Source organism: Nipponia nippon, unplaced genomic scaffold (assembly GCF_047370975.1).
Source record: "Nipponia nippon isolate SJK-2023a ecotype South Korea unplaced genomic scaffold, ASM4737097v1 scaffold_32, whole genome shotgun sequence".
Lineage (NCBI taxonomy): Eukaryota > Metazoa > Chordata > Aves > Pelecaniformes > Threskiornithidae > Nipponia > Nipponia nippon.
Genome location: NW_028262350.1, coordinates 2,786,295 through 2,812,080, shown reverse-complemented (window position 1 = coordinate 2,812,080; position 25,786 = coordinate 2,786,295). Strand labels below are relative to the sequence as shown.

General features: G+C 55.7%; 1 protein-coding gene across 5 annotated transcripts; it reads left to right on the top strand.

The window, feature by feature from the left end:
- Positions 1-1,192: 1,192 nt before the first annotated feature.
- Positions 1,193-25,786, top strand: SOCS7 (suppressor of cytokine signaling 7). 5 transcript variants are annotated; one of them, XM_087770258.1, is made up of 10 exons: positions 1,193-2,143; positions 7,468-7,532; positions 10,773-10,877; positions 11,698-11,799; positions 12,623-12,753; positions 13,183-13,351; positions 16,512-16,640; positions 19,456-19,591; positions 19,950-20,107; positions 20,727-25,786. In XM_087770258.1, exons 1-9 carry the CDS (start codon positions 1,275-1,277, stop codon positions 20,068-20,070), a joined length of 1,827 nt encoding a protein of 608 aa, XP_087626384.1. In that variant the 5' UTR covers positions 1,193-1,274; the 3' UTR covers positions 20,071-20,107; positions 20,727-25,786. The 5 variants fall into 5 exon arrangements, with proteins under 5 accessions (XP_087626384.1, XP_087626382.1, XP_087626385.1 ...); XM_087770256.1 differs by having other exon boundaries at positions 20,410-25,786; XM_087770259.1 differs by lacking the exon at positions 11,698-11,799 and having other exon boundaries at positions 20,410-25,786.

Below are 25,786 nucleotides of genomic sequence, written 5' to 3'. Positions count from 1 at the left end.
CATCCTGATGGGAAGCCATGGCAACGGGGCCGGGAATTTTCCTCCCAGCATCCCCCTCCCCGCGGCCCCCTTGGCAGCCGGGCGGGAGAAGGTTGCCCGCTGGTTGCCCATATGGTCCCGGGCTTTGGTCCTGCAGTGCCCGGCCCCCCCGGCCACGGGGTGGAAATGGGGGGGCTGGCACAGATGCGGGATGTCCCTGCGGGGCTGAGGGTGGTGAGAGCGGTGGGGGGGTGGGCAGGACCACGGGCCCCACGGCAGGGCCTGACGCCCCCCCACCCCAAGCTGGGGGATGATGCCCTGGGTCCCACGCAGCACTGTCCTGGTTGCAGAGGGGAAACTGAGGCACGGGAGGCTGCTCCCCACCCCACCCCGCCTAAAGCAACAGTGACTTCCCTCTTCACCAGCCTCCAGGCAGGTGTGGGGAGAGCTGGGCCCATCCCCTCGCCTCCAGTGGGGCGTGCTGCCTGCAAGAGCCGTGCAAGAGCTGTGCAAGAGCTGTGCAAGAACTGTGCAAGAGATGTGCAGCAGCCATGCAAGAGCTGTGCTGCAGCTGTGCAAGAGCCGTGCTGCAGCTGTGCAGAGCCATGCAAGAGCTGTGCAAGAGCTGTTGCAGCTGTGCAAGAACCGTGCAAGAGCTGTGCAAGAGCTGTGCTGCAGTTGTGCAGAGCCGTGCAAGAGCTGTGCAAGAACCGTGCAAGAGCCATGCAGCAGCCATGCGAGAACCATGTAAGAGCCGTGCAAGAGCTGTGCGAGAGCCATGCCAGAACCGTGCAAGAACTGTGCAAGAGCGGTGCAGCAGCCGCGCAAGAACCGTGCAAGAGCCGTGCAAGAGCTGTGCAAGGGCCGTGCAGCTGCTGTGCAAGAGCTGTGCAGAACCGTGCAAAAACCGCGCAAAAACCGCGCAGAGCCGCGCAGGGCTCGAACACAAAGGTGCCGGACGCCCGTGCCTCGGTCTCCCCGGGCTCCCCCGGGCGCCCCCGCTGCCCGTGCAGGCCCCGCCCGCCGCCGCCGCCTGCCCCCGCCGCCGCCGCCTGCCCCCGCCGCCGCCGCCGCGCTCCACGTGGAGGGGGGGCGAGGGGCGTGGCCTCACGCACGGGGCGTGGCTCCAGCCCAGCGGGGAGGCGTGGCTTGGGGTGGGGGCGTGACCTGCGGCGGAAGTGGGGGGGCGTGGCGGCGCGGCCGTCGCCGCGGAGCAGGGAGGGAGCCGCGGCGGCGGCCCTGGGAGGGCGGCGGCGGCCCGGCCCGGTCCCGGCAGCCATGCGGCGGCCGTAGCCATGCAGCGCGCCGAGCTGCGGGACGCGGAGGCGGCGGCGGCCGCCGCGGCCTCCTACCGGGTGCTCAGCCGCCTGCTGGGCTACGGGGCCGGGCCGGAGGCGGGCGCGGCGGGCGGCGCCGTTACCGGCGCGGCGGGCGCGGGGCCGCTGGGCCCCGGCGGCGGGCGGCTGCCGGCGGCGGCGTTGCCGGGCGGCGGGGCGTTGCGGGCCCCGCGGCCGCCGCCGCAGCTGATGGTGTTCCGCAACGCGGCGGAGGGGCGGCCCGGCGAGGAGGGCGGCCCGGCGGCGGGCGGGGGCCCGGCGGGCGGCGGGGGCGGCGAGCTGCTCTGCCCGCGGCACCGCTGCTCCGCCCTGGAGCCCAAGGCGGCGGCGAGGTGGGGGGCCGCTCCGCCGGGCGGGCTGGAGCTGCAGCTGGCGGCGCTGGGGCTGCGGCCGCCCGGGCTGGGCGCGAAGGGGCCGGCGGGCTGCCCCTGCCCCTGCCTCGGCCCGCCGCCGCCCGCCGGGCCCGCCGCCGAGGAGACCAGCGACGCGCTGCTGGTGCTGGAGGCGCTGGAGCCCGACGAGGCCGGCAGCTGCTCCGAGGAGGAGCCCGGTTCCCCCGGCCGCGGAGCCGCCCGCGCCGCCGGGAGAGGAGCTACCGGTACCGGCCCCGCGCCGCCGCCCGCCGCCCCCGGGGCAGCCGGTCCCGGCGCCAGGAAGGGCTCGTTGAAGATCCGCCTCAGCCGCCTCTTCCGTACCAAGAGCTGCAGCGGCGGCTCGGCCACCGGGGACGCCGCCAGCGAGGGCCGGCGCCCCGGGGAGCTGCCCGCCTCGGCCGGCAGCCTGACCGACGTCTGCGGGGCCCGTGGCCGAGAGCAGGAGGCGGGCAGGTACGGGGGGGGCAGAGCCTGGGGGCTGCCCCCCGGCCCGGGGGTCTCCGGTGGGGTTTCGGGGCTGGAGGCGGGGGTGGTGGGGAGCAGCCGCCTGCGTTGGTGGCAGCCGGGGGTTGTCACCGGGGTGAAAGCCGGGTGCATGATGGTGTGGAGAAGGGGCACCGGTGCTGTGACCCCTTGCTGGAGGTGGAGGATGACGGCAAGGCACGGGTGCCATCCCGCAGACGGGCACCGTGCCCGTCCATCGCCTCCGAGCTGGGCTCAGGCCTCTCCTGAGCAGCTGCTGAGGCCTTGTCTTTGACACGGGGTCGGTGAGCGCAGCTGGAGCCCAGGAGAGGCAGGCGGCGGAGGAACGCGCTGCTCTGGGCCCTTCATCTGCAAAGGGGATGGCAGAAAAACGCCCGGGACCAGTGAGGTGGCCCGTGGCTTGGAGGAGCCGCTGGAGCCCCGGGATGCTGCAGGCGCCGGCCGGGCGAGGAAGCGGTGTGCCCCGGGAGCAGCCTCTGGTGACACCGCGCCGGGACCCACGGGGCTGACGTTTCCTCTCGCCCTCCCGCATCTTGCAGAATGATTTCCTGAGGCTCATGAGCGGCGCAGTTGGGCTCCGGCCTCGGTGGTGGTGGGCGCTGCCGCGGGGGCTCTGCTCTCCCGGTGCTCTCCTGGTGCTCCGTGGCAGGAGGAAGCGTCGGCAGCCAGAGGTTGGCTGGGTCCTGTGTTAGGCTGGAGGGACAAATCTTGGGACCTATTGGCGTGGGACCCCAGGCACCCCCCCTGCTCCGTCAGCTCCGGTGCTCCTCGGCTGCTCGCCCTGCTCCGGCCTCGTGTTTCAGCAGAAGACCTGAGCTGCTTGATACCAGCTGGGGAGGGTAAAGGGCTGATCTGTACCCGCTGCCCAGGCTCCGGTCGGGGTGGGCCTCCTGCGCTCCAGAAGCCGCTTTCTGTAGCGTTTCCAGCAGCAGAACTGAAATTCCTCGTGGAGGAGGCAGGGAGAGCCTGCCCGAGGTCTGTGCAGCCAGCCTGGGAGCGGCATTAAATAACTGAATGGACCCGGAGCATTATGGCACGGTCCTTTCCCCGCGGGGTTAATTAACCTCCTGTGAGGCTTTTGGGGTGCGTTGCCACCTCGGTGCAGCTGAAGACCTGCTGATGGGCGAGCAGGAAACTTTCTCCGGGCTTGCTCTGAAGGAGCTGACCTTGGGTCAGGTGTGACCCACAGCACTGTGGTCCCTGGGCGCTTCGGCAGCCCGAAAGGCAGCCAGGCTGTAGCGGAGGCCAAAATCACCTCCGCTTTGAAGCAGAGGATGGCTTCTGAGACGGGGCAGCCCCAGCTCCTGTGTCGGCTCCCAGCCCTGCAGCTGGTCAGGGTGTTTGAGTCCTCCCTGGAGCTCCTGTGCCCGTGAGGAGCCTCGTGTTTGCATGTGGGGTGCCGAAGCCGTTTTATACAACGGCTTCGTTCCCCACAAATGACTAAATGGGCCTCAAATGGTAGCGAGCCGAGTTGCCTGTAACGACATAATGTTTTGCTAATGGGCTTGTGGTTTATTCGATCCTGGCGCTTGGCGAGAGTCCTCAGGACCTCCAGCGCTGGCATCAGGCGGCGAAGAGTTGACAGGTGTGTCTTAGCAGGCTGGGAGCAGAGAAGGACCGTATCGCTGCCCGGGTCTTCCCTCTGGTCAGGGAGTTTAATGGTCACTTCTCGTGCTCCGGTGTCGTGCAACTCCGCCGCGCTAATTAGGCGGTATTTTAACAAAGGTTACTTCAAGGTGCCTGCTGCAGCAACTCTTGTGGTTCAGGGACGACTTCGCTGCTTCCAGTTCCAGGAGTCCCCTCCGGCTGACGAGGGCTGGATTATTTGAACGATGGTTTTTGCTCCTGTGCTGCTGGGGCGCGGGGCGGGTGTGCTTGGTGCTGGCATCGCTCCTGCCGGGAGGCCGCGCATTGATGGGACGGTCCCTGCTGGCCCCGGAGGTCTGGCCCTGCTCGCGTCAGCGAGGACGAGTGGTTTGGGATGCAGGGATGCCCATCCTCTCGTGAGCAGTTTAGGTGCAGTTTAGCTAAACTGGGCTTGCTGGGAAGTGAGTTTGGCCTCAGCAGATGCTGCTTTTCTTTCCTTCTCCCTTCCCAGTTGCCCCGGTCCCCCAGTTCAGAGAGAAGTAGTGCGGTGACTTGATTTTCTGCCGTGGTCTTTGCTAGACTTAATGCCACGCTGGTGAATGCTGTCTGCTACTTTGCACCAGTCTTCATTGGTTGACTGGGAGGAAAATAAAGCTTTCCTTGGTTGTACTAAGAGCTGGAGGTTGCTGCCTCTCAACCTGTAGCTCCCATTAACATAGGATGGGTCTGGCGTTTACTGGGAGTCGCTGCTGCAGTCGCTCGTGGCCGATGGGGTGGGCTCAGAGCAGCTTTTGGGTTAATTCATGGCTCTGCTTGCTATCAAGCTCTCGTTCCTGACTTGCAAGTCTCTCTGCAGGCCGGTGGTGAGGGGTGCTCCCTTGGTCTGCGGTCGGTGTTATCTAGGCCGGCTCTTTTTTTAAACATCCACCAGCAGCAGAATTCCTGCTATTTGGAGTTGCTGCCCAAGCTTCCCATCGTGCCGCTGGTGCCGGCGGCAGCACGGTGCAGCTTTGCCTCCCGCCTGCAGCAGCAGTTAGGAAGGAACCAGCCCCATTATCTGAAATCAGTAGTTGGGCTCTGCTGAGCTGCAAGAGGTTAAGAAACTAAATGTGGAGATGCCGAGGTGTGGCTTCTCACCCTGGGCCTGAGTGTTGATATTTGAAGGTTGCATCAATCAAAGGGCGCTTTTTTTGGGGGGGAAGCGATTTGTACTGCAGAGGAGGGAAAGGGGACGGGGTTAGGCACCGGTTCTGCAGATGGACGGGTGCAGGCGTGCCTGAGCTGCAGCCGCATCCGCTGCGGATCGCTTGCTAGGCTGGTACCCAGGCCTTCTAAGTTAGCTGTACGGATGACCTTGGGTTTTTAACATGTCTAATAATAATTACATGCATAAAGTAGCACGTAGCCAGCCTGGGTGGCCGGGTGAGACTTGCCTTGGTGTTAACAGGACAGTGCTTTGGGATGAGTGAAGGCAGCACTGTGGGAAGTGCTGGCCGCGAAGGCGGTAGCCACAGCTATTGCAGAACCGGTGGGTAACTGACCCTAAAAAGCCTTATTTGCTGGAGCTTGAGGGGTTTCCCAGTTTTGTGTGTGTGCGTGAATTAATGCAGAATCTGTCCACGGCGTTCCTGAATGGCAGTGTCCACCTTTGGCTTTCTCCAGCTCGGCAGGGCTGTGCCGATCCAATGCAGCAGCGTTCAGGTACCGGTCACGCGTAAATTACTTCTCCGTGGGTTTCAGCATCATTTGGAGATGGCTGTAGAACCTGAGGGCGGGAGGAGGAAGCATGGAATGACGTTGTTTTGGTGGAGTTGGGAGGTGGTGGATTCAGTCCATGTGAATCGTTCCTTGCTCTCGCCCTGCTGCTGCTGTGAGCTTGCTAGAAATGAGAAATCTCAGAAATCAATGGCTGTGAAACACTGGCATAAAATGTAGCTGTTTTGGTAACAGCAAAATGCCAGCAGTGCTCCTTTCTGTCTGGCTTAGTGGGTGGGAACAGAGCTGTTACTATATTGTAAAGTTAGTTGATATTAGTCCAGAAGTGTAATTTTGTGTGTGTGGCCGATAATGGGTGAATTGTTCTCCTTCAGGGAAAAAATCCAACCCTCAAATAGGTGTGAGAGGCTTAAAATGAAAACGCTTCCAAACATTTTAATGGGATGTTATATATCAGGATGATGAGTGTTCTTAGCATTTTTATTTGCGAACTTACAGTATTAAACGTTTATCCCCAGCTGTGTGACCCGGTGATGTGTCTGGACACAAACAAGAGAGGCATTTGCTCTGCCCCGTGAGAAGATGAGGGTGCACCCATCTGCTTTGCGCTCCCGGGGCTTTTCAGTGCTCGGCAACGGGTTTCTGCTCCCTGTAGGGCGGCTGAGTTGCATCTGCTCGGTGCGATCCTTCCTGAAGGGTGGCAAGCCTTGCTCGGAGCTGGTTTTATCTGAAGCTTTGTCCAGGTTTTGCAGGAGGTTGTGAGCAGAGCTGGGGTCTGAAGCACAAGACGGGCTTAAGGTTCAGGGTCAACCGTTTGCTGGGAGGAGGCTGGAGAGTGAGGATGACGTCCAAGAGGAAGAGCGTCAGCCCTGTAACAGCCTGCCTGCAGTGGGGTGTTCTTCTGGGGGTGTGTGGAGCTGGTTCTCTGAGCTCCTGTAGATCTTGGTGGTGTAGTCAATTGCCTGGATGCAGTGGGACCAGTTTCTCTGGTCAGCAGAATGAAGTTGCGCTATTTAACTTGGAGTAACCTTGTCTGACCCAGTACAGACCTGCAGACTGATACGGGTTGCCCGATGCTGGGATGGGCGTTGCACGACGTACTGGGGATGCTAGAAAGACCTTTGTCAAAGCTGTGGCGCGTGAGAGCTGCGCTTGCGCTCAGCTTTGGTCTTGTGCTCTTCTCTTAGGCGGGGGCGAGTTTCTGGCACCAGGAATGCGTTTCTCTACTCATCTCAACCATGGATTCAAGTCCTGGGGGTGCCATACTCTGTGCCTCGGTTTACCAGCATTTTCTCCGCCTAGATCTGGATAAAGCCCTTTAGCATTGCGGTACAGAAGGCGCTGGAAGGAATGGTTTTGTGTGGGGAGAGCACAGGGCTGGCTACAGTGTTGTTATAAAACTGCTGGTTTGGAAAGCAAGCGTCACGGGAATTGTTGGTATTCCTGAGTCCTCATCAGAGGTGCGGTTTTAGCTGTTTCCATCCATCTCGATGGCTCCGGGTTTAGCTCACCTACCCTTCACCTGCATTTTGAAACCCTTTGGGGAGATGCTGTCCTCCAAACGTGGCACGAGGGCATTCGATGCGCTCGCTCTAGGCACAACCCCTAATTGTGCAGGGACCCAACCTGTTTGTCAAAGGCATTTGGCAATGCCTGATCCAGAGAAATAGTGTGACGTCTGTTGTGAAAGAGCTGCTTGGCTCCGGTTACCATACTTGCTTGGGGTTTTTCCTTCCAAAGACTTTATTAATTACCTAGTTAGAGATTTGCTTCGTAGCAGGACGGAGACCTAGCTTTACTGGTTGACTGCCCTACTTAGGCCAAAGCACTGCTCTAGAAGTCGAATAAACACGCAGCTTTGAGCTGTCTTGAGCTTCTGTGAAGAATGGTGAAGGTTCTTCTGGTGTGAGAAGGTCGAACGGTGTTTTCTTCTGGTGGGGTGCACTGGGTCTCCTCATCTCTCCTAACAATGTTTTTCTTATTTCCAATAGGAAACACAGACTGACAAGAACTCAAAGTGCCTTTTCCCCGGTTGTGTTCAGCCCCCTCTTCACAGGTAAGGATTTGAAAGATTTACAGTATGGCGTTTCGTTTTGCTATGAAAAGAGCAGTGTGTGCTTAATGACAGACGCTGAATGTTGCCTCCACGTGCAAACTGGGATCTCTGTGAAGAGTCCATCTGTCCTGCTTGGCCTCAACCCCTGAGCAAGAGGAGCTGTAAAGAACGTGGCTGTTGCACGTCAGCGTTTTGCAATTCCTCCTGTTGAAACGCAAGTTTGAGTTGTGCTCTCGGAGGTGAAGGTCCTTCCTCCGTGCAGGGCTGTTTGCATCCAAGTGGTTTGGAAAATCCCCTGTAGAGCAAGTGCAGTTCGGTGCTCCCCTCCCGTGGTTTGCGAGGGGCGAAGACCAAGCCCCGCTTCCCACCTGGACTGCACACCAGTGTCAGCGACGCTGCTGCATGGCAGCTATGGGAATGGAAACCTCTTTTGTGGAGCACCACCACCTTCTTCTGCGTGTTTCCCCCCCTCTCCGCGTGTCCTGCTGGTTTCTGACCTTCCCTTTTCTGCTGGGGGGGGAAGTTGGCCGGTTTACAAATGGTGCGAGGGGGAAGTCCTGCTCCGCTGGTGGCTGAAAGCTGTAGTACTGAAAAGCTCCTAGTCATGGTCATGTGCCTCTTGTGGTGTGGGCTCGTCGTCAAAACAGTCCTAGCCACAGGGCTTGGGGCTTCCTTGGGAGAATCCTGCCTCGAGACTTGCGTGAGTAGGAATCTAAGGTCACAAGTGGGTATTTGTCAGCTGTGTGGGGTTTTACGTGGCGTGTTATGAAGGTCAGATTCAAAATAATTTCGTGTTGAGGGTCTTATTGCAGGGCAAAAGAATCAGAATAGGGTTGTGCAGTGGTAGCTGTGTTAGGAGAAGCCGGTGGGTAGAGCTGAAAGCCTCCTCTTGCTGCTGGTGTAGGTGTTTGATAGCAGGGAGGGGCTGGAGAGCTCGGTGCAGGAGCTGGCACGTGGTTTGTGTTCCTGAGTAGGGTGAAGCCCTCTTTGGAGAGCAGTGGTGAAGCCTTACTGAGAAACAGTTTAAATTTCAGAGAAGTGACCTTCAAGGCAGAGCGTTTGCTTGACTTGCCTGAAACTAGCAGCTGGAAGCTGCTGATCTGCTCCTGCGGTTTCTTGTAGCTCATTCAGCTCTTGCAGAAGTGGAGTCACCCGGGGGTAATTCAGCTGTGATGCTTCTTGTTCTCTTCTCCATTCCCACATCCCTCCAGCTGATGTCCCGATAGTGGAGCAGCATGCAGAGGACGTGCTCCTCATATGATGCGACTGGCTTCCTGCAAGCATCGTGTGCGTTTATTTAGCAAATCAAGGCTGGGGAAAGCAAAAGCTGCTTCTGCTGCTTCGTCAGCTGTTGCTAGGGGAAGTTGTGGGTATAAACTCTGTAATTCTGTGTGCTGGTGGTACGTGGCTGTGTGTGCAGAGCTGCTTTTCTTCAAAAGAAACTATGGCAGAGAACCTGGAGTTGACAAGTTTTTCCTTTAGATTTGGGAAATTGATTTGATTAATTGTTAGTTTTTCCTCGTAACTATTTTTAACATTACTTGTGTCAATTTTTGCCAGTTGGTGGGAATCCTGACAGTGCCCTCGTAGGAGCTTTTCCTTTGCAGAAGACTGTTGAAGCATCCCCACAGTGAATGTCTGGATTTTAGGGGCTTTGTTGTTGACTTCTCCAGTCTTACACAGCTGAGGACTTGGCTTCTTTAATGGCTGCTGTATAGAGGATTTTCTGAGACTGGGACCACCAAAGTGGGACAGAATTCAAATGTTTGGCCCAACTTGCATGGTTTTCTTGGTGATTTGCTTTCAGGGTAGTGTGTGAGGTGAGCGAAGGCCTTTGGGAAGGCTGTCCTTGCCTTTCCTGACCGCTCCTCGGGCACCTCGTGGAGGTGCTGGCTCCATAAGTGCACCGCAGCCTGCCGTCGCAGCTCCTGCTGCGTTGGGAAGGGTTTGAAAGCTGAGTTACTGCAGCCCCTCTTAGTCTGGTCGTCTTTTGGTTGTGTTTGTGTGGGACGAATGCAGCCCAACCTACACGGCCACTTTATTTTCAGGGTGTGGAAATGAAAGAGTGGCTGTGTGCATGCGTGTGTGCTCACACCCATAAGTCCCCCGGGGAGAAGGTACCTTGGATAACAACCAACCCTAAATACTCCTCTTAACATGGCTTATTAATAGACAGGACTTTTAAAAGCAGAAGGAAGCTGAGTCAATATTGTCCTGTGTAATGGGTGGTAAATGCATTGGCAGGTGCTTACCCAGAGGTGAGTGACGTTGTGTGCAGTATCTGGAGCAGGAGAGGACTTCCCTGCCCACAGGAATTGAAATCTAAGGCAACCAGATTTCGTTGTCCTTGAGACCACGGTTCAGCTGTTCGGACTGATTTGGTTTATGTTGGTGGTTCATCAGGGCCTGGTTAGACTGATTTTTTTGGAAAAGAAATGCCTTGGCTGTGGTAACACCACTTAGGGTCTCTGGGATTTAGATGTTTTCCTTTTGACTCTGTATCAGGCCCATACTGAGGCTGATGCTTTGACCTTGATTTGATGGCTTCATTTCTCTCCCATGATTTTAGGCTGATTTTAAGCTTTTCTGGTTTTAAGTTAGACATCTTAGTTTGCGTCATTATTTTCTCCAAGCAGTGTCCTGGATCTAGAGCCTTTAGGCTTCAGTGAATTGCAGCTATTTAATATAAAAGTCTGTCCAGCTCCCTCTTATTAATTTTAAGAGCTGGTACCCTCATGGCCTTTGGGGTAAAAGGGATTTCTGTTTAATCATCTAAGGCATTGGTAGACAAACTCAGACTGGCATTAATAGGAGCGTTATCTTGGGGTCCTGTGCCAGCGGGTGCCACGTAGACCTGTGAAACCATTTCCCAAGACTAGATAAAGTGCCAGCACTGTGCACCATTGATGAGCTCTGCTTGATACACGAATTCGGTGCTGCAGAGGTCTCGCAGTGCTTTCCTCATCACGTCCTCCTGGTGCTGGACTCAGACGGGGTTCAGGCACGCGTACCAGTATCTGTCATTCCCTTCTGCCTGACCTTCGGGCTGCGGTAGCAGAACTGATCAATGTCTCAAAAGCGGTGCAGCAGGGAAACTTGATTTGAAAACAGCTAATGAGATCGTCCTCCAAACCCTGCAGAGGTTACTGCCCCTTCCCCTCTCCCTCTGCCTCCCTGCGCTTGGCCTCTGCGTGCCCGGAGAAGATGCAATACTAACAGTCTTGCTCCACCAACCTTCAGGTGAAACAGTGTCACTAGTGGACGTGGACATCTCTCAGCGAGGACTGACCTCCCCTCACCCTCCGACTCCACCACCTCCACCACGAAGAAGCCTCAGCCTTCTAGGTACCGTCCTGGAGAGCATCCTTTGCCGTGCATCCCTACGGGAGCATAGGAACTGCCCATCTGCCCTTGCAGAGATAGAGGAGGAACGTCCCAAGGGTCCCTGGCAGCGGGCTCACTGCTTGCTCATCTGACCCCGTAGCATGCCTGCTTGCCCTTCCCCAGCAGAGGATTTCTTGCTGTTCATTGAAATCTTCAGCCTTTCTCTTAGATCAGCCAGGAGGGGAGGGCGGTGGTGGAGCCGTGCGAGGTGGGACGTAACGTGCTGGTTTCATAGCATTTCTGCTGCTTTTGCAAACTTTCCTCCCTCCCTACCCATTGCCCAGTGGGACCAGTTGCCTTCTGTGCTCTCTGGTTGGTGGAAGTGGAGGCTCCCTGGGAGGCTGCGGCACCAGGAGCCTGGCTTAGCTGCTCTACGTCCTCCTCTGGAGGAGGTTTCTCTGAGCAGGAGCAGCTCAGGATGGGTAAAGTCAGCCTTAGTGAGCAGCGCCTTAAACCGCACATCCCGTGTGCCAGGTCTGTGAAATCTGTAAATGCCTGTCTTGTGCCGCAAGCTGCATGCAAGGAGCTAGCTGGGCTGGAAAGCGTACTCCTTCGCTCTAGGAGCGCGTGTGAGCATGCATGTGTGTGTGCGAGGCTCCGAGCTGGTGTAAAGCGGCAGCGGCCATGGGCGCTGAGAAGCGAGAGGTGGGAAGCTCCATCTTCGCTTCTCCAGGCAGCACCGAGTGCTGGTTTGCTCGGGCCGTGTTGTCAGGTGCTCACCGGCGCAGAGCTCGCTTGCTTTCCTGTTTTCTGAATCTCTCTTGCCTCTGTTCTCTCCTAGATGATATCAGTGGGACGCTGCCTACATCTGTCCTAGTGGGTCCAATGGGCTGCTCCCTGCAGTCTTTCCCTCTGCCTCCGCCTCCTCCACCCCATGCCCCAGGTCAGCTTAGCTTTAGCAGCAAGGCTCTGGCTTTCCCTTCAGCGATCTGGACTTTGGGGGTTTTCTCAGTAAACTTTAAGGCTGCTCTTTGGGCTTTAAGAGCAACGGTGCTGCCCGCGTTGCCCGCTCGGGGCTGTGCGGTCCTACGCTGCTGAGTGTTCAGGCACTGTTGTGTCGAGGCTCTGGTTTCCGTGTGGTGTGGCTCTTGTTGCCCACAGCAGTTTTGCCGAAGCTTGTGATTGCACCAGCTTTATCCTCAGTTCAGCACCTCCTGTTTTCTCTGGTTCCTCTTGGGTTCAGCAGAAGTGCAGCCCACCCCGATTTGCGCTGTGTCAGATAACGCGTTAATGAGTGTCAGCGATGTCGGAAAAGAGCCATGGGAGCAGGGTTCAGTGCAGGAGCCCCGGCTTTGACAGCCAGCCTGGTGTGGAGTCCGGCTCAACAGCGCACGAGGGTGTTCCCTGTGCATTTACCTTTCTGCTTTTGGTTTCCTTCAGGACCCAGTGGGCTTTAACTGCCCCTTTTGCAGGGTGTGTGTTCATCCCTTCCAGTCGGTGCCTCCCGGCGCTTCCCTTGCCTTCCCTCTGAGCTAGCGTAAGGAAATAGCAGGTGAAGGTGCCGAGTTAGTCACCTCGGAAGAGCCAGGTAGTTGTCCTTCACAAGGACGTTGTCCTTCCATCGGTCAGCCCAGCTTCCTCCTCCACGCTGCAGCCCTGCCCCTCCTGCCCTGCCCTCTACAGCCATGCGAGGGGGATGGGGCGACTCGTCCTTGAGGTGAGCTCCCCACGGGTGACCGTGGCCCGGGCTGTCTCTCCCTCTGCAGACGCCTTCCCACGGATTGTCCCGCTGAGGCCGATGGAGGCGATGCCCGGCCAGCCTGCCCCGCACCTGCAGTGTCCGCTCTACCGCCCGGACTCCAGCAGCTTCGCAGCCAGCTTGCGAGAGCTGGAGAAGGTAACGGTAACATGGGGCAGGGTGGCAGCCAGAAGGAAAAGACTGCGGGTCTAGGCTCTGGTTTTGGGGACCGACCATCCCTTTTACAGAACTTGGGAGCATAAGATTAGGATAGGACTGAAAAAAACCCTCCTGCCTTTCTCCCAGTGAGGTCTTTGAGTTTAGAAAAGCATTTTGTTGTGCGTGGAAGGGGTCTCGTAGTCCTGTCTGTTCTTTTGCCACTTCTGGGTGGTAAGGGATGCGATGGTGCGCTCTCATCCAGGAGCAACGAGTCCCAACCATCCATACTCCTGGGTGGAGACAACCAAACACCTCCATTTTGGCATTTAAAGGGAATTAATAACGAGAGCAAATTGTTTTGTGTTTGATTGCTGATAAAAATCTTTCTTGCTAGTATCTGCTGATGTTCTGGCTGTCTGTTTTTCCTAGTGTGGGTGGTACTGGGGACCGATGAACTGGGAGGACGCAGAGATGAAGCTGAAGGGGAAGCCGGATGGGTCCTTTCTGGTGCGAGACAGTTCTGACCCCCGTTACATCCTGAGCCTCAGCTTTCGGTCTCAGGGCATCACCCATCACACCAGGATGGAGCACTACAGAGGTAAGAGCCACGGGCGGTTCTGGGGATGCCGCTGGAAGCGGAGGCCTGTGGCTGGGGACCAGTCTGATCGCAAGGTCCCAAAACAGCTCTCTGGGCACAGAGCTGGCAGAAGAGGGGGAGCAGCGGCAATGTGTCCTCGCTCTTGTGTTGAGGTTCTGCAAGAGGCCTTACAAGCTGCATTTGACTTTGCTTTTTGTGCCTCAAGCAGCGACTCTCTTTATAACTCTGAAAAATTGGGGAATACAAGAGTTCCCTGTGCCCGTCCTTAGGCCTTGCTTTGGAAAACTGGACTCAAAAATGATGATGGCAAGGTCTTTGGGATCCCACGTTGCTCAGATGTGATGTACGGCAAGAGTCACCATTCATAGCTGTCAGCGCTTCCCAAAATGAAGCTTCTTTCCCTGTGAAATGAGGAATGATCTCTTGATGTCGCAGCTCATCACTTTGCTTGCTTCTCCGCCTGTCTGAGGGGTGCTCGGCAGTGGTACCAGCTGCAGTCGGTCCCAGGCTGAGGCTTTAGCTCCACCGTGGTGGGTTTTTATTCTGAGAACTCCTAGTACGCTGTTTGTGCCCTTTCTTCCTGCTACGCTCCTCCTCCTGCATGGGCTGCTTCTCGCCTCGCCCACACGCTTTGTCTGCTCATCTTCACGTGTGGTTTTTCTGTGTTGAACCCTTGTACAGACGCCTGTCCTCAGGCTGAGTAAAATGCCCAAGAGGCTCAATGCACGGGGGGAAGCTGCCCTGTAACCAGTGGGCAAGCTTTAATAACAGCTGCCTGTAGAGCCTTGTCATTAAATATGCCTGCAAATAATGGGTTCAGAGGCTTCCCAGCCAACCTGCTGCAGAAAACAGTGGTTTGCAACCTTTTGGAGCAAAGCTCATCTTTTTCTCCTTTCTGCCCTTGCCCCAGGGGTGCTGCTGTGGTCATCTTCCACCTCTGCTAGTGAAACCTGGCACCGCTCCTGCTCTTGAGCCCCTCTGACGGGAAGATGCCCCAGCGTTAATCCTAGCCTGTCTAGAGCCAGTTCCCCTGTCCCTGACCATTGCATAAGGAAGGATTTTCTTTACCCTGTCCTTATAGAAATTACAAGAAGCTCTTGCAGCTGGAGGAGATGTAAGGCTGCCTGTACAGTGGATACTTTTTCATAACTGAGTTTTGGAGTAAACTTCTCTTGCTGCTCGTCTGGTTTCTTATTTTGGGGCCGGGATACGTCTGTTCTCAGAGCTTCCTTAGCCTTCCCTTTCCTCAAGCCATCCTTGCTGCATGGACGGAGGTTGGTGCTGCCACCTTCCCCTGAGCAGCGCTTCCAGCCATGGCACCGCATCAAGGACTTCGTTTTTGGGTGCAGCACTTGGGTCTGCGTCGGCAGCCCTGTGCTCCCCCCAGGACGGGCCGCCTGGTGCTGAATGTGCTGCGGCACCGTGGAAAACTGCAGACCTGAGCACTTTGATAAACCAATGAAGATGACAAATGGTGAGGCTGGGGGAATGGTAAAGAGATAAATGCTTGACCTTCAGGTTTCAGGTAGGTGAGAGGAACAAACCAGAATTTCTTTGTCTTTTTTTAGGCGAGCTGAGTAGGCGGGCTGGGGAGGCTTGTGTTTGTGCTTTGTCCTTTGCATCTACTGGCCACTTTTAAGGGCTCCTTCACATCAGAGATTCCCGAGAAGAATTACTTATTTTTGTGCTTGCTGATCCTGGATGTTTAGCAGGTGCTAACCCAGGTCATTGCTCCCAAACTGGCCCATGGCAGGGATGAGAGGTATCTTTTCCCAGTAAAGCCTACATACCTAGCTGTGGAGAGAGGAGGTGTGTTGTTTTTTTTATTTTGTGGGCTGTATATAGCCCCTGTATTGCTGGTTGCTGTCCACCCTATAGAAAGCCCTGAGTGCCGGACATCCTACAGAGCTGCTTCCTCTGAATTTTCTGTAACAGGTTGGTGCTGTGGAGCCTGTGATGCTGCTGGGGGAACTGCTTGTCCAAAAATTTGTGCTGGGTACCCATCCTCCTTAGCACAAGTTTTTTACATGGACGCAGGGTGTTTTCAACGTCGCTCTGCTGCCTCTCTAGCTCTGGGTTAGCGCTTGTGCGGATCGGTGCTGTCACACACCTCCTGCTGGAATCTGCCCCGCTGCAGGCGTCAGCCTGGGCCTGGCTCCTGATGGGCTCCGTCCTAAACAAAGCCCTTGTTTTCCCATTTTCCGCTTCCTGGTGAAGCTCCGCTCTGTGTTGGCTCCTGCTGGAGCACTGACAAATCTGCAGATAGAAAGGGAGATGCAGGGGGGACGGAGGGGGATGTCGGCAGTGTTTTGGCAAGCGAGCGGGGATAAAGAGTTGCATGTTGGTGCAAGGAGGGGGTGTCTGGTTGCAGCACAAAGAGATCGTGAGACTCTGGTCTGGCTTGAGGCTTAAACTTAACCTATTTAGAGATCTGTAAAGAGGTTAGAGGGCCTGCTTTCCCTCTGCTGCCCATCTCCAGTTTCATTGTTTGCCACTGGAGCTCAACGCGTCCGTCGTGTCAGGTGGCAGCACAGGGAGGACCGTGTCGGTGTATCTTGACCCTGGTTCTGGCTTGACAGTAATTTGAATTAAGGTGTTTGAAACAGCTGGCAAGAGCATGAAGCTGCACCCATGCTTGCTTTGAAATAAGTGATCCTTAACAGCCACAGGACTGGCAGAAGAGGACCTCAGCACCGGGATCACTGTTTTTACGTACCTCTACGTGTGGGCTTAACCGCTCTGATGCGCTAGCTTTCTTTGGGGGTGCTGTTAATGGGGTACTGCGCAGGAGCAGGGGCATCTGCTAATGCTCTGTTAAAGTATGTTTTGGTAGTTTTAAGTTTTAGACCCAGCAGTCGTTGCAGGCTGTTTACAAGTTCAGGCAAGCATGACTTGTGGCCATGCTTGGGTTACAGTGGTCACGTTGTCATGTCTTTCTGCGTATCCTCAGCTCTTGGAGAGCACTGGTTCCAGTGGAACAGCATCCTTGCAAGCTGGTGCCACTGGTGTTTCCTCTTGGTGCTTGCCTCATCCCAGCTCTACAAGAAGTAGTCAGCCTGAAGCATTCACCTGGTCTTTGAGAACATCAGGCTTGTGACTAAATGTCTCCTCTTGCCACCAGCGCTCCTATAACGTGAAACCTTTTCTGTTCTCTTGGAAGGGACCTTCAGCCTGTGGTGCCATCCCAAGTTTGAAGACCGCTGCCAGTCTGTGGTGGAGTTCATAAAGAGAGCAATCATGCACTCCAAAAACGGGAAGTTTCTCTACTTCCTCCGATCCAGGGTTCCAGGTGAGTCTCCCGCTCTGAGTCTGGGGGATGTTTTGCTCTGTGTTTAGCCGCTGGTCTGTCCTAGAGAGCCAGTTTAAGGTGGCTTTGGTCTGCTGCGCTCAGTGCCCTGGGCTGCATCCTTGCCCACTGACTTCTCTGAAGGATCCTGAGGAGCAGATCTCTCGCTCAGCAGCTGCACCGCTTACTCGTGGTGTGAAGGAGACTTCCCAAACCTTTCTTTCCAAGAGTATGGAAACATGACACCATCTCACACTATGACAAATGGAGCTGGAGACTGGAAAGCCAGTCCCTCAACAAGCAATTATTTGGCTACTAAAACTCTGCTTTCTTCCCTCCCCCAGTCTCAGTGGTGCTGTTCCTATGAACCGCTCCACGCTTTGTAGTTTCCCAGTTCTCCCTTAGCTGAGACCCACCCGGGGCTGTCGAGAGGAGAGACATTAAGCTGAGCGTATGGGAGCGTTTCCAAGTGCGAGCTGAAAGTGAGCCTCAAGCGATAGAAATTGTAGATTCAGAGTCCCCGGGGGGGGACCGGGATGCCAGAGCCCATCAACAGGCAGGTACTTGCAAGCAAGGAGGGAGTGTTAGTGGAGCTTTGTTGAAGCATGTTTGATTGCACGCTGTTGGGATTGCAGAGTGCTTGTTTCCCCATCCATCAAACTCTAGTTCCTTAAATAGACTCACATCTCCCTCCTGCTAAATCTGGGCAGGCAACTGGACCAGTATCTTCTGTATCTATTTTTTTCTGGTTTTCGCTCGTCTGTCCTGGTGTACCAGAAAGCTAGCCAAAAAATCCAATGTGAAAGGAAGGGAAGAGCCTGCCAAATAGGCAAATATGCCCCTTACTTGCGAGAGAGCAACAGTGGGGAACAGAATTTGGAGGGCGGGTGAGTGGCGATGCTTTGAACAGAACGGAGCAGGAATGGGAACGCTGCCGTGGTGAGATGGGTGGCAGCAGGGAAGCAGAGAGGGGCAGGACTGAGAAGAGTGTGAGGATTGCTGTGGTAAATCTGGAAGTGAAACTGTAGTAAATTTGCTCCCTATCCATGTTGCCATCATGCCTGCAGGCCCCGATGGTGCCAGCAACCTCTCCGTGGCACTGCAGCATGGAGAGGATTCGGCCCAAAGAGTTTCTGGTCTAGAGGAGGGATGGGCTGTTCCCTCCTCGGGGCTCCTGGCTGGAGTCACAGCCCAGATCTGTTCAGTGTTGCCCTCTGCTGCAGGCACTGTCAGTAACTGGAAAGCTGATTTATAAGGTGGCCATGCCTTGGGGAGGCGAGGGACGTAAAGCTGGTTTTTACAATGCACCCTACCTTCAAAAAATCCTTTCAACTTTAAAGATGCTTTACCTTCCTGATCCTGAGATCTCTTCCCCTCGAGAATAGGGCTTTGAGGGTTTAGGACTCCAGGCAAATACCTTAGAAAGGACTTGCTGTAGAAAATTATCCTTGAAAAAGAAAATATCCCTCCCCAAACAGCGCTGTGCACCTGTGGGGGGGTCCCTCGGTGCCTGGTCCCCCCTCTGAGCCGCCAGCCAGCTGTGCCGCTGGCTCTGGGTCCCGCACCTCTCCGTCTGGGTGCAGCGTTGGACCTGGGCGCTTCGTAGAGCTCCTGTCCCTTGATCCTTGAAAAACAAAGTCTCACACTGATGCCTGATCTTTGGTGGGGGAATATTTAGGATCTGCATCTCCCCAGTGTGCTCGTTAGTGCTGTTCTCCTGCTGAAATGTTAACTGCTGCTCAGAGGAGGGGGCTGTTTCCAGCTCGCATCTGGCTCCTGGCAGCGAGGCATGTGGCTAGCGCAGCGCGCGGAGCTCGTGCTGTGTCCCTGTAGTCGCTGGCTGAGCTCCCAGAGGCTAATTCCTTTTTGGTAGGAGAATAAGAAGCGGGGGGAGAATCCAGCCTTCAATTGATGGCTGTTCTGTGCTTTCTCAAAAGCTGGCTCACAGCTTCCTGAGCTGCCTGGAGCAGTTTTGAGCCCATCTTAGTGTGAAGAGCTTTCCCTTTTCTCCTTTCACTCCGCTGCCCTCAGAGACAAGCCAGCAGGAGGGGGTTAGAGTGTAACTAGCTTTGAATCCTTCTGTAAAGACAGATAAAACCTTGTGCTGTGAATGAACCCAGCTCCCAAAGATCCTTCCCGGTGCTCCTGCCGGCCTCTCGGTTCTGTGGGCTCGATTGTTGCTCTTAACTTTGGGGAAGGAGGCGGCTGTGGGGCGGGGGGATGCCTGGATGCAGCTCAGCCCTGCGAGGCTGGTCCCTGCGTGGGGAGCTGGCTGGAGCAAAGCCGCTGCCTTTGCCTTTGTGCCCAGCCTCGTGACCCCAAGAATGAGCAGCTCTGGCGCAGCTTGAGCTGACCGAATCCCCCAGCTTTTTAACGCCTCGCTAGAACTACCCAAAGGGTTATGCAGAGCAAAGCCTACGTGCCGGTCATGCTGCCTGCCTTCTCCTTTGGCTTTTTTCTGCATCCTTTCAAAATGCTGTTGCTTCTCTGTATAAAGCGATGCTTCGTCTACTAGTCCTGGGAGAGGGGGGTGGTTCGGAGCTGGCAGTGTCCCAGGGTCCGCTTTTCCCCCGCCACCCCATGACATCAGAACTGTTGTTGCCTTGTGAGGAAGGCTGGAGATATTTTGCAGCCAAAGGGGTATCACCCCAGAAGGCTTGGCTCCCCGGTCCCAAGCGACTCCAAAGCAGTGAGCTCCTGGGGAGATCTGCTGTCGGACACAACCTTGCAGAGAGCTCTGGTTCCCGAGAGCCAGCTTTTCCTTTCTGAATCGGTAGCGGTTCCTTTCCATTGTCTCCAATATTGCTTTTTTCCAAAGGTCTCCCTCCAACGCCTGTCCAGCTCCTGTATCCAGTCTCCAGGTTCAGCAATGTCAAATCCCTTCAGCACCTTTGCCGCTTTCGGATCAGGCAGTTGGTCCGAATAGACCACATCCCCGAGCTCCCGCTGCCCAAGTAAGTCTCGAGGACTGGCCTGGGGACGAGTCTCTTTGGTTTCCTCCCTGAGTCTTGCGGCAGCCGGCAGCGAGAAGGCGTCTGTATCTGCAGCCGGGGCTCTGGGAGGGAGCAGTGGGCTGCTTCAGCTTTGGGACAGCAAGAAAAATGTCCTGTGGTGTGTAGGGATGCACGCGGGAGTGGTGACCGGCTCAGGAGTGAGGTGTTACCTGCCGGTGCCACAGCCTTGGGGTACAGGCTCCTGTTCCTGCTGGAGGTGACTGTGCTGGGTGGGCTGGGGGAGAGGTGCTGGTTATCCTTTGTGGAGGTTGGCATGGCTGTGGCTCAGGGTTAAAGCTTCTGCCCGTACCTTCCCCAGGCCCCTGATCTCCTACATCCGCAAGTTCTACTACTACGACCCACAGGAGGAGGTGTATCTGTCGCTGAAGGAAGCTCAGCTCATCTCCAAACAGAAGCAGGAGACCGAGTCCTCCACGTAGCGAGGCTGCCTCGCCCGTCTTGTTGCTGTCACTGATGGTACGTGTGTGCCGCTGGTCTCTGCGCCGTCCCGTGGGGTCAAACGCAAATCGCTCTGTTCCCTCTGATTGCAAAGAAAACACAAAACCTTCCCAAAGAAGTTGTGGCTACTCACTCCCTGGTCTTTTACCACTGCCCAGCTTTCCTTGGGGAGGGGAACAAGCCTTCTGCCGCTTTCTCGTGCGTATTTGTGCCCACACAAGCCTGTGCTCGCTCTCGTGGCAAACCGGCTGCAGTCTGGGGCAGATCCTGCCTCATCAAGCGGGCTGTTTGATCCCTCTCCCTTCTCTCTTCCCCGCTAGGAATTTGATTGTTGCCATCCTGTAGCCCAAGTCAGGCTGTGGTGGGAAGGAGGCACGCGACGGTGAAGCCCGCTTCTGCGGTGCCGCTTCGGCTCTCAAGCTCTTCTGTACAGAGAAGAGGGTTCAAGACTCCTAAGAAGCACAGCAGAATGGGAACAAGAGCCTCAGCTCCTGGCTGAGGGAGAGGGGTCTCGGAGGCAGCTGAGCCCAGCTCGCGGACTCCTTGCAGAACAAAGAATGTCATGGCACTATTTACAATTTTTTGAAAGTTTTATTTTTGATGTCTTCTTTTTTTTGTTGTTGTTGTTTATTTTCAGCATGAGAAATACTGTCTTATGATCAGCTGAATTTTATTATCCTCCCTTGGAAACTTCAAGGTGGGGAGAGACAGAGAAGGGGACTCTCTAAGGAAGATCATGTGCTCCAGGCGTTATGGCAAGACTGTTCTTTGGCCCTCACCGAGAGGGGATGCAGCTGGAGAGCTGCTGGGAGGCAGACTGAGCCAGAATCACGTGCAGCTACGTGGAATAACCTCTGGGGAGCATGGAGCTCTGAACAGCAGGCAGCTGCGCAGCTCCCCTGCTTTCTAGGATTTGGGAGAAGAGCACCGAACCTAGTCTTGGGCAGCCGAGCTTTGCAACTGGATTTGCAGGGTGGTCCTATATGCTTTTAAGTTGGGTCCAAGGAAGGAAGAGCATGCAAGCCATTTGGATGTCCTGGAGCCTTCTGCCAAAGGGAGTGGTCGCTGCTGCACTGGGGAGCAAGGGCTGCTGCTCTGAGGAGGCGTCGTTCCCTTAGCAAACACTGGAAGATTTCGCTGCAGCCCTGTGATAAGTGGAAGGAAGGTGGCAAAGCTGTTGCTGTAACCGTTGCAGCGGTCCCTGGACCAAAGGTACTTGCTATAGTGATCTCAGTCTTTCAGAGCTGTGGGAGATGCGCTTTTAGCCTTTCTCTGGCCGTATCCAGAAGCTGTGAATGAAGTGGCTTTCTGTAGAGCTGTGAAGGATCCTGATCAGGAGTCGCTGGGGCATTAAGAGGCACCTTTGGGGTGACTCAGAGCAAGGAACAGAGGGTTCTTCTGGAACGGCATCTGATCTCTTGGAGCTTGCTTGCTGCTTTCTCCTCTCCCTGGGATGTCCGTGGAACCACAGCGGTTTGGAAGCAGTAAAGCCAAGAGAGGTGGTAGCTCTTGCTGTGTCTCTGGGCTTGGCACAGGCTGAAATACTGGCCCCCTACCTTCAAGTCCTGCTCTGCTGTTTCATCCATTGCAACGACTGCAAAGAGTTTGCATTTCATGGTGAAGTTTAAAGTTTGCCCAGAGTGATGCTGAGAAGTCTGGAGAAGCATCTTTCCTCCTGTATTTAAATGAGCAAGCGTTCCTGTGCTCTCAACCCGAGTGAAGGGAATGCTCCATCCTGCAACAGCGTGGTCCGAAAATGCGACGTTGTGTGCGGCCTGGGTCTCTGGATCCGAGGTCGGTGCCCTGTGAGCCGGCTGCAGTCACTCAGGAGCTGCTAGGACTTTGGTCTTGCCCTGCAGAGTGATCTATGTCCTTGAATTAGACAGAGGCACATGGATCTTAAAGCTGCCTGGAAAAATTCTGATTGTCTGCCTCTGCCAAGCATTGCTGCGAAGGGTGCTAACAAATCCTGCCCTCCCTTTCTTCACCGTCACCTCTGGCCTCAGTTTTGGTCTTGGAGAAAAAGTATGTTTTTTTTTTTTAAAAAAAAAGGATTTGGCTTCCAGATGAAACTAATAGCTAAGCTTCAAAACCTGTAGAAATACCTCATCGGACACTACTCGCTACTGACTGTGTTGCGTTGTCGGGGCAGTGGTTATCAGGAAGGGGGAGCTGCCCCGGGACGTGCTGAACAGCATATCCTGACCTTGGTGAAACTGGAGCTAATCCAGTCTACAGCTTCCATGTCCCCTCCGCGCGGGGACCAGCCTTCATCCCTCCGCAGCCGCTGCTGTGTTCCCTCCCCTCGGCTGTAGACCTACAGCTCACACCAAGTTATCAGCGCAGCCTGTGAATAAATGCAACTGCTTCGACTAAAATGCACAGCACGTTGGGTGAATGTTGGGGGGGGGGAAAACATCTGTACTTGTGCAGGTGAAACTCGGCTATCCGCACACCCGGCCCTGCTGCATCCTGGCTGTCCATGTGCCGAAGATTTGAATCTTCCAAATTATCCATATGCTGGAAAGGAAAACCTTCCCGAGAGCCAAGCCTGGTCTGATGCCTGCAGTGTCCAACTCTGTGCCAGCGACCAAGAGTGTGCCTGGTGCACGTGTCTCCTGTCAAGCGTCTCTCCAAAAAAGAGACCCCGGAGGCAAGGATACGATGGCGTGGGCCAGTGCGTGTGGATAGGTGATGGCCTGCGGGACGTGCGAAATGGGGGAGCTGTGAGTCTGCCCTTGGAGAAGCCGGTCCTCTCCCAGGTGTGGTGGTAGCGACAGCATTTTCACTCCTTCCTTCCCTGTTCTGGGATGGAGAGGCGCAGGCTGGGTTTGGGAAGGGAAAGCAGCGGACCTAGAGAGCAGACCAGGGAAAACTGGTGCTGGCCGGGCACTGGGAATCAGTGCAGAGCCCGTCCTGCCGATGCTGGGCTTGCCTGGGGTGAAAACGCACAACCCTGCTCTGTGGTGGGTCAGGAGCGCCGTCCTGCACCGCTCCATCCCCTGCCCCTCCGGGGCGCTCCCTGCATCCCCCCGGCACTCCCCGGGTGGGTGGGTGGCTCTGCGGCTTTCGGAGCTGGTGAAGAAGCAGCCAGACTTTAGGGGCAATACTTGAATCACGTGTATTTGGTCGGCTGTCACTGTCCTTGGAGGACTTCTCCCAACAGCCTGCTGGTGCTTCTGCTGTTACTTGAAGCCTGTGCACGGCGCGGGCAGCCCTCCCCAAATTGAAGCCAGCAGCAAGGCTTGGGCTCTGTCTGCAGCAGCCGAAATGACGGAGGAAACGTGCTCCTGGGGTGTTGGATAGGGGATGGTGGGACACCAGCCTGTCACCCCGATGTGCTTGGTGTCGGCTGTAGCTGCACAAGACCCCATATCGATCCGGAGCGGTGGGGTCAGCTCTGCTGTGAAGGTGGCAGATGCTCTTCAGCCTTCCCAGGGCCCTGCTCCACCTCTCCTTGCTCCCAGACAGGCAGGGGAGCTGGAGCGTGGTCAGTGCCAGCCTGCTGCCTGTGGCTAATAGTGCTGGATAAGATCCCAAGGTTAACTGTAGTTAACAGCCTTCTCTTGAAATCCATTGAAAATAAAGCTGTTCCTAGAGTTCCTTCACACCTAGGTGTAAGGGGAGGGACTCGATCTGCTGTTTGGGCATGGAAAAGGACCAGAGCTTTTGTTCCGAGGCTGGATGTGAGCGGAGCAAGCAGAGTGGTCTCTGCCGAGGGGGTGATGGTCTTTGTGGGCGTGGGTGAGATCCCAAAGAGGTGGCTCGGTCCGGTCTTGCCAGTGAGTCCCCATCCCTCTTTGGGGAGGAACACCTGATGTTTGTATCCTGCCTGGAATGGTTCTGGAGGGCGGTTCTGGAGGGTGCTCTCATCCTGCTGATTTGGAAAAAAAATTTATAGCCTCCTTTGTCCAACCTTGAATTCTGCAGAGGTGGTTGCTGTCCTCCTCCCTCTAGCAGGGCCCGGAGGCAGATGAACAACGAAATGGACCATAAAAACTACCAAAGCTCCTTTTTCAACTGGAGATACTGCTTTTTCAGCTGGATGGGTGCAGCCTTCAGCCTTGTGTTGTACCGGCTTATCAGGTTGGCAAGATCCCACGGCATGGTTTGCTCAAGCTGGCTGCTCTGTGCAGGGCCCCCGCTCCTCTCCCTGCAACCTCTTTCAAGGTGGGGAATGACCTGGCTCGCTCCTGCAGCGTGAAATTCAGATAAGCCGGGACAGTTTTCTTGCATGGAAGTTTTCAGCTCAACATTGGCCTCCTTGGGGCCAAAAGAAGGGGAAAAAAATTCATCTTTAGCTTGGTTTGGGTGGGACCTGCTGCGGGCAGGGTGGGAACCACCTGAGCCGCTCACATGGGAGGGAATCGGTGGTTTGGAAGGCACCAGGCACATGGCGCTTACATATCTGGCCCGTTTTTAAACCCTAAAAGTGTTTTTAATAGGGACCTGTGTTATCATGCATGTGCCTGAAGGAGCACGTGGGTGCAGGGAGATGTGCAGGGCTGTGCCCCGGCCGGGCAGGCTCTGCCGCGGGCGACGCTTGGGGCTGAAATTGTGGCTGGGAGCGTTTTGGGGAGGAAACTGCTGGAAAGCAGGGTTTGCCAAAGGAAGGATCGTCCTGCTGCCAGTAGGAAGGGAACTGGCTGTTGTCCTTTGTTCTTCGTAGTTAAGATCTGCCCTCGGGATGATTTGACCCTTCAAATTGACCCACCAGGTCTGAGCCTGCCCGTGGGAGGGCTCGTCGGGGACCCAGGCGCCCGCCCGAGCCCCCTTGGCTTTCGGAGATGGCGGGGTTTATCGGCGTGTTCCCCATAGCGCTCCCCTCCCCGGCCCCTCGCTCCTCATCCAGAGTCTTCCAGGTGAGATGGGACAGGCAGGGACCCCCTCCCAAACATCCCCCGGGACAAGGGGGTCCCAGCGGCGCTGCCTCCCACCGTGCCTCCAGCTGAAAAGCACAACCGGTGCCCAGAAACGCAGCGGCCTCCCGGGGTGCTTCCCACCCCAGCCAGGGCTTTACTCCCCAAAACCGCTGACGGCCGGCGAGTGACGCTGGATCCGGACTTGCCTTTAGAGAAGGAACGAGCAGATACCGGCAGCTCCGAGTGCAGGACCTCGCGCTGCTCGTCGCCAGGACTGTCGAACCACCCTTTGGTAGAAATGCAGCTTTGCTTAATTTTATCTTTTTTTTTTTTTTTGGTGTGTGCTTAATTTATTAAAATAGTTGCTGTATAATTTATTTTCATAAACTATATTAAAAAGTTACTAAATGGTAAAAACAGACTTGCAGGCCAATCTTTCAGAAGAAGAAAAAAAAAAAAAGGAAATGTTTTTGATATAAACACAACAAATGCACTTTTGGGTGTGTTTGGTTATTTTTGGGGGTGGGGAGGGGGAGCCTGGCTGTACCTGTGGGTTTGTCTGTATATATTGTATTAATAGGCATGTTTGGCCTCGCGTGTGGAGACGTTAGTAACTGCTGCAGGTCCTGTTGGGGAAGCTGGCGTGACGTTCCTGGTTCGGTTTTTTTCTTTTTTTGTAAGTCGTCAGTGAGGGAGAGCTGACTTCTGTGTTTGTAACTCATTTCTATCGTCGTTTTGACCGATGGGTTTGGTTTGGTTTTGGTTTTTTTTGGTTGGTGGGGTGGGAAGGGGGAGAGAGCTGGGGTTTGAAATAAAATAATTGGCAATTGTTTTA

Excerpts from the sequence above, each read along its gene's own strand:
- SOCS7 (XM_087770258.1), top strand. The coding sequence starts at position 1,275 with ATGCAGCGCGCCGAGCTGCGGGACGCGGAGGCGGCGGCGGCCGCCGCG. Across the intron at positions 16,641-19,455 it reads CCTCCGATCCAGGGTTCCAG|GTCTCCCTCCAACGCCTGTC; the intron begins GTGAGTCTCCCG and ends TTTTTTCCAAAG. Across the intron at positions 19,592-19,949 it reads CCCGAGCTCCCGCTGCCCAA|GCCCCTGATCTCCTACATCC; the intron begins GTAAGTCTCGAG and ends TACCTTCCCCAG.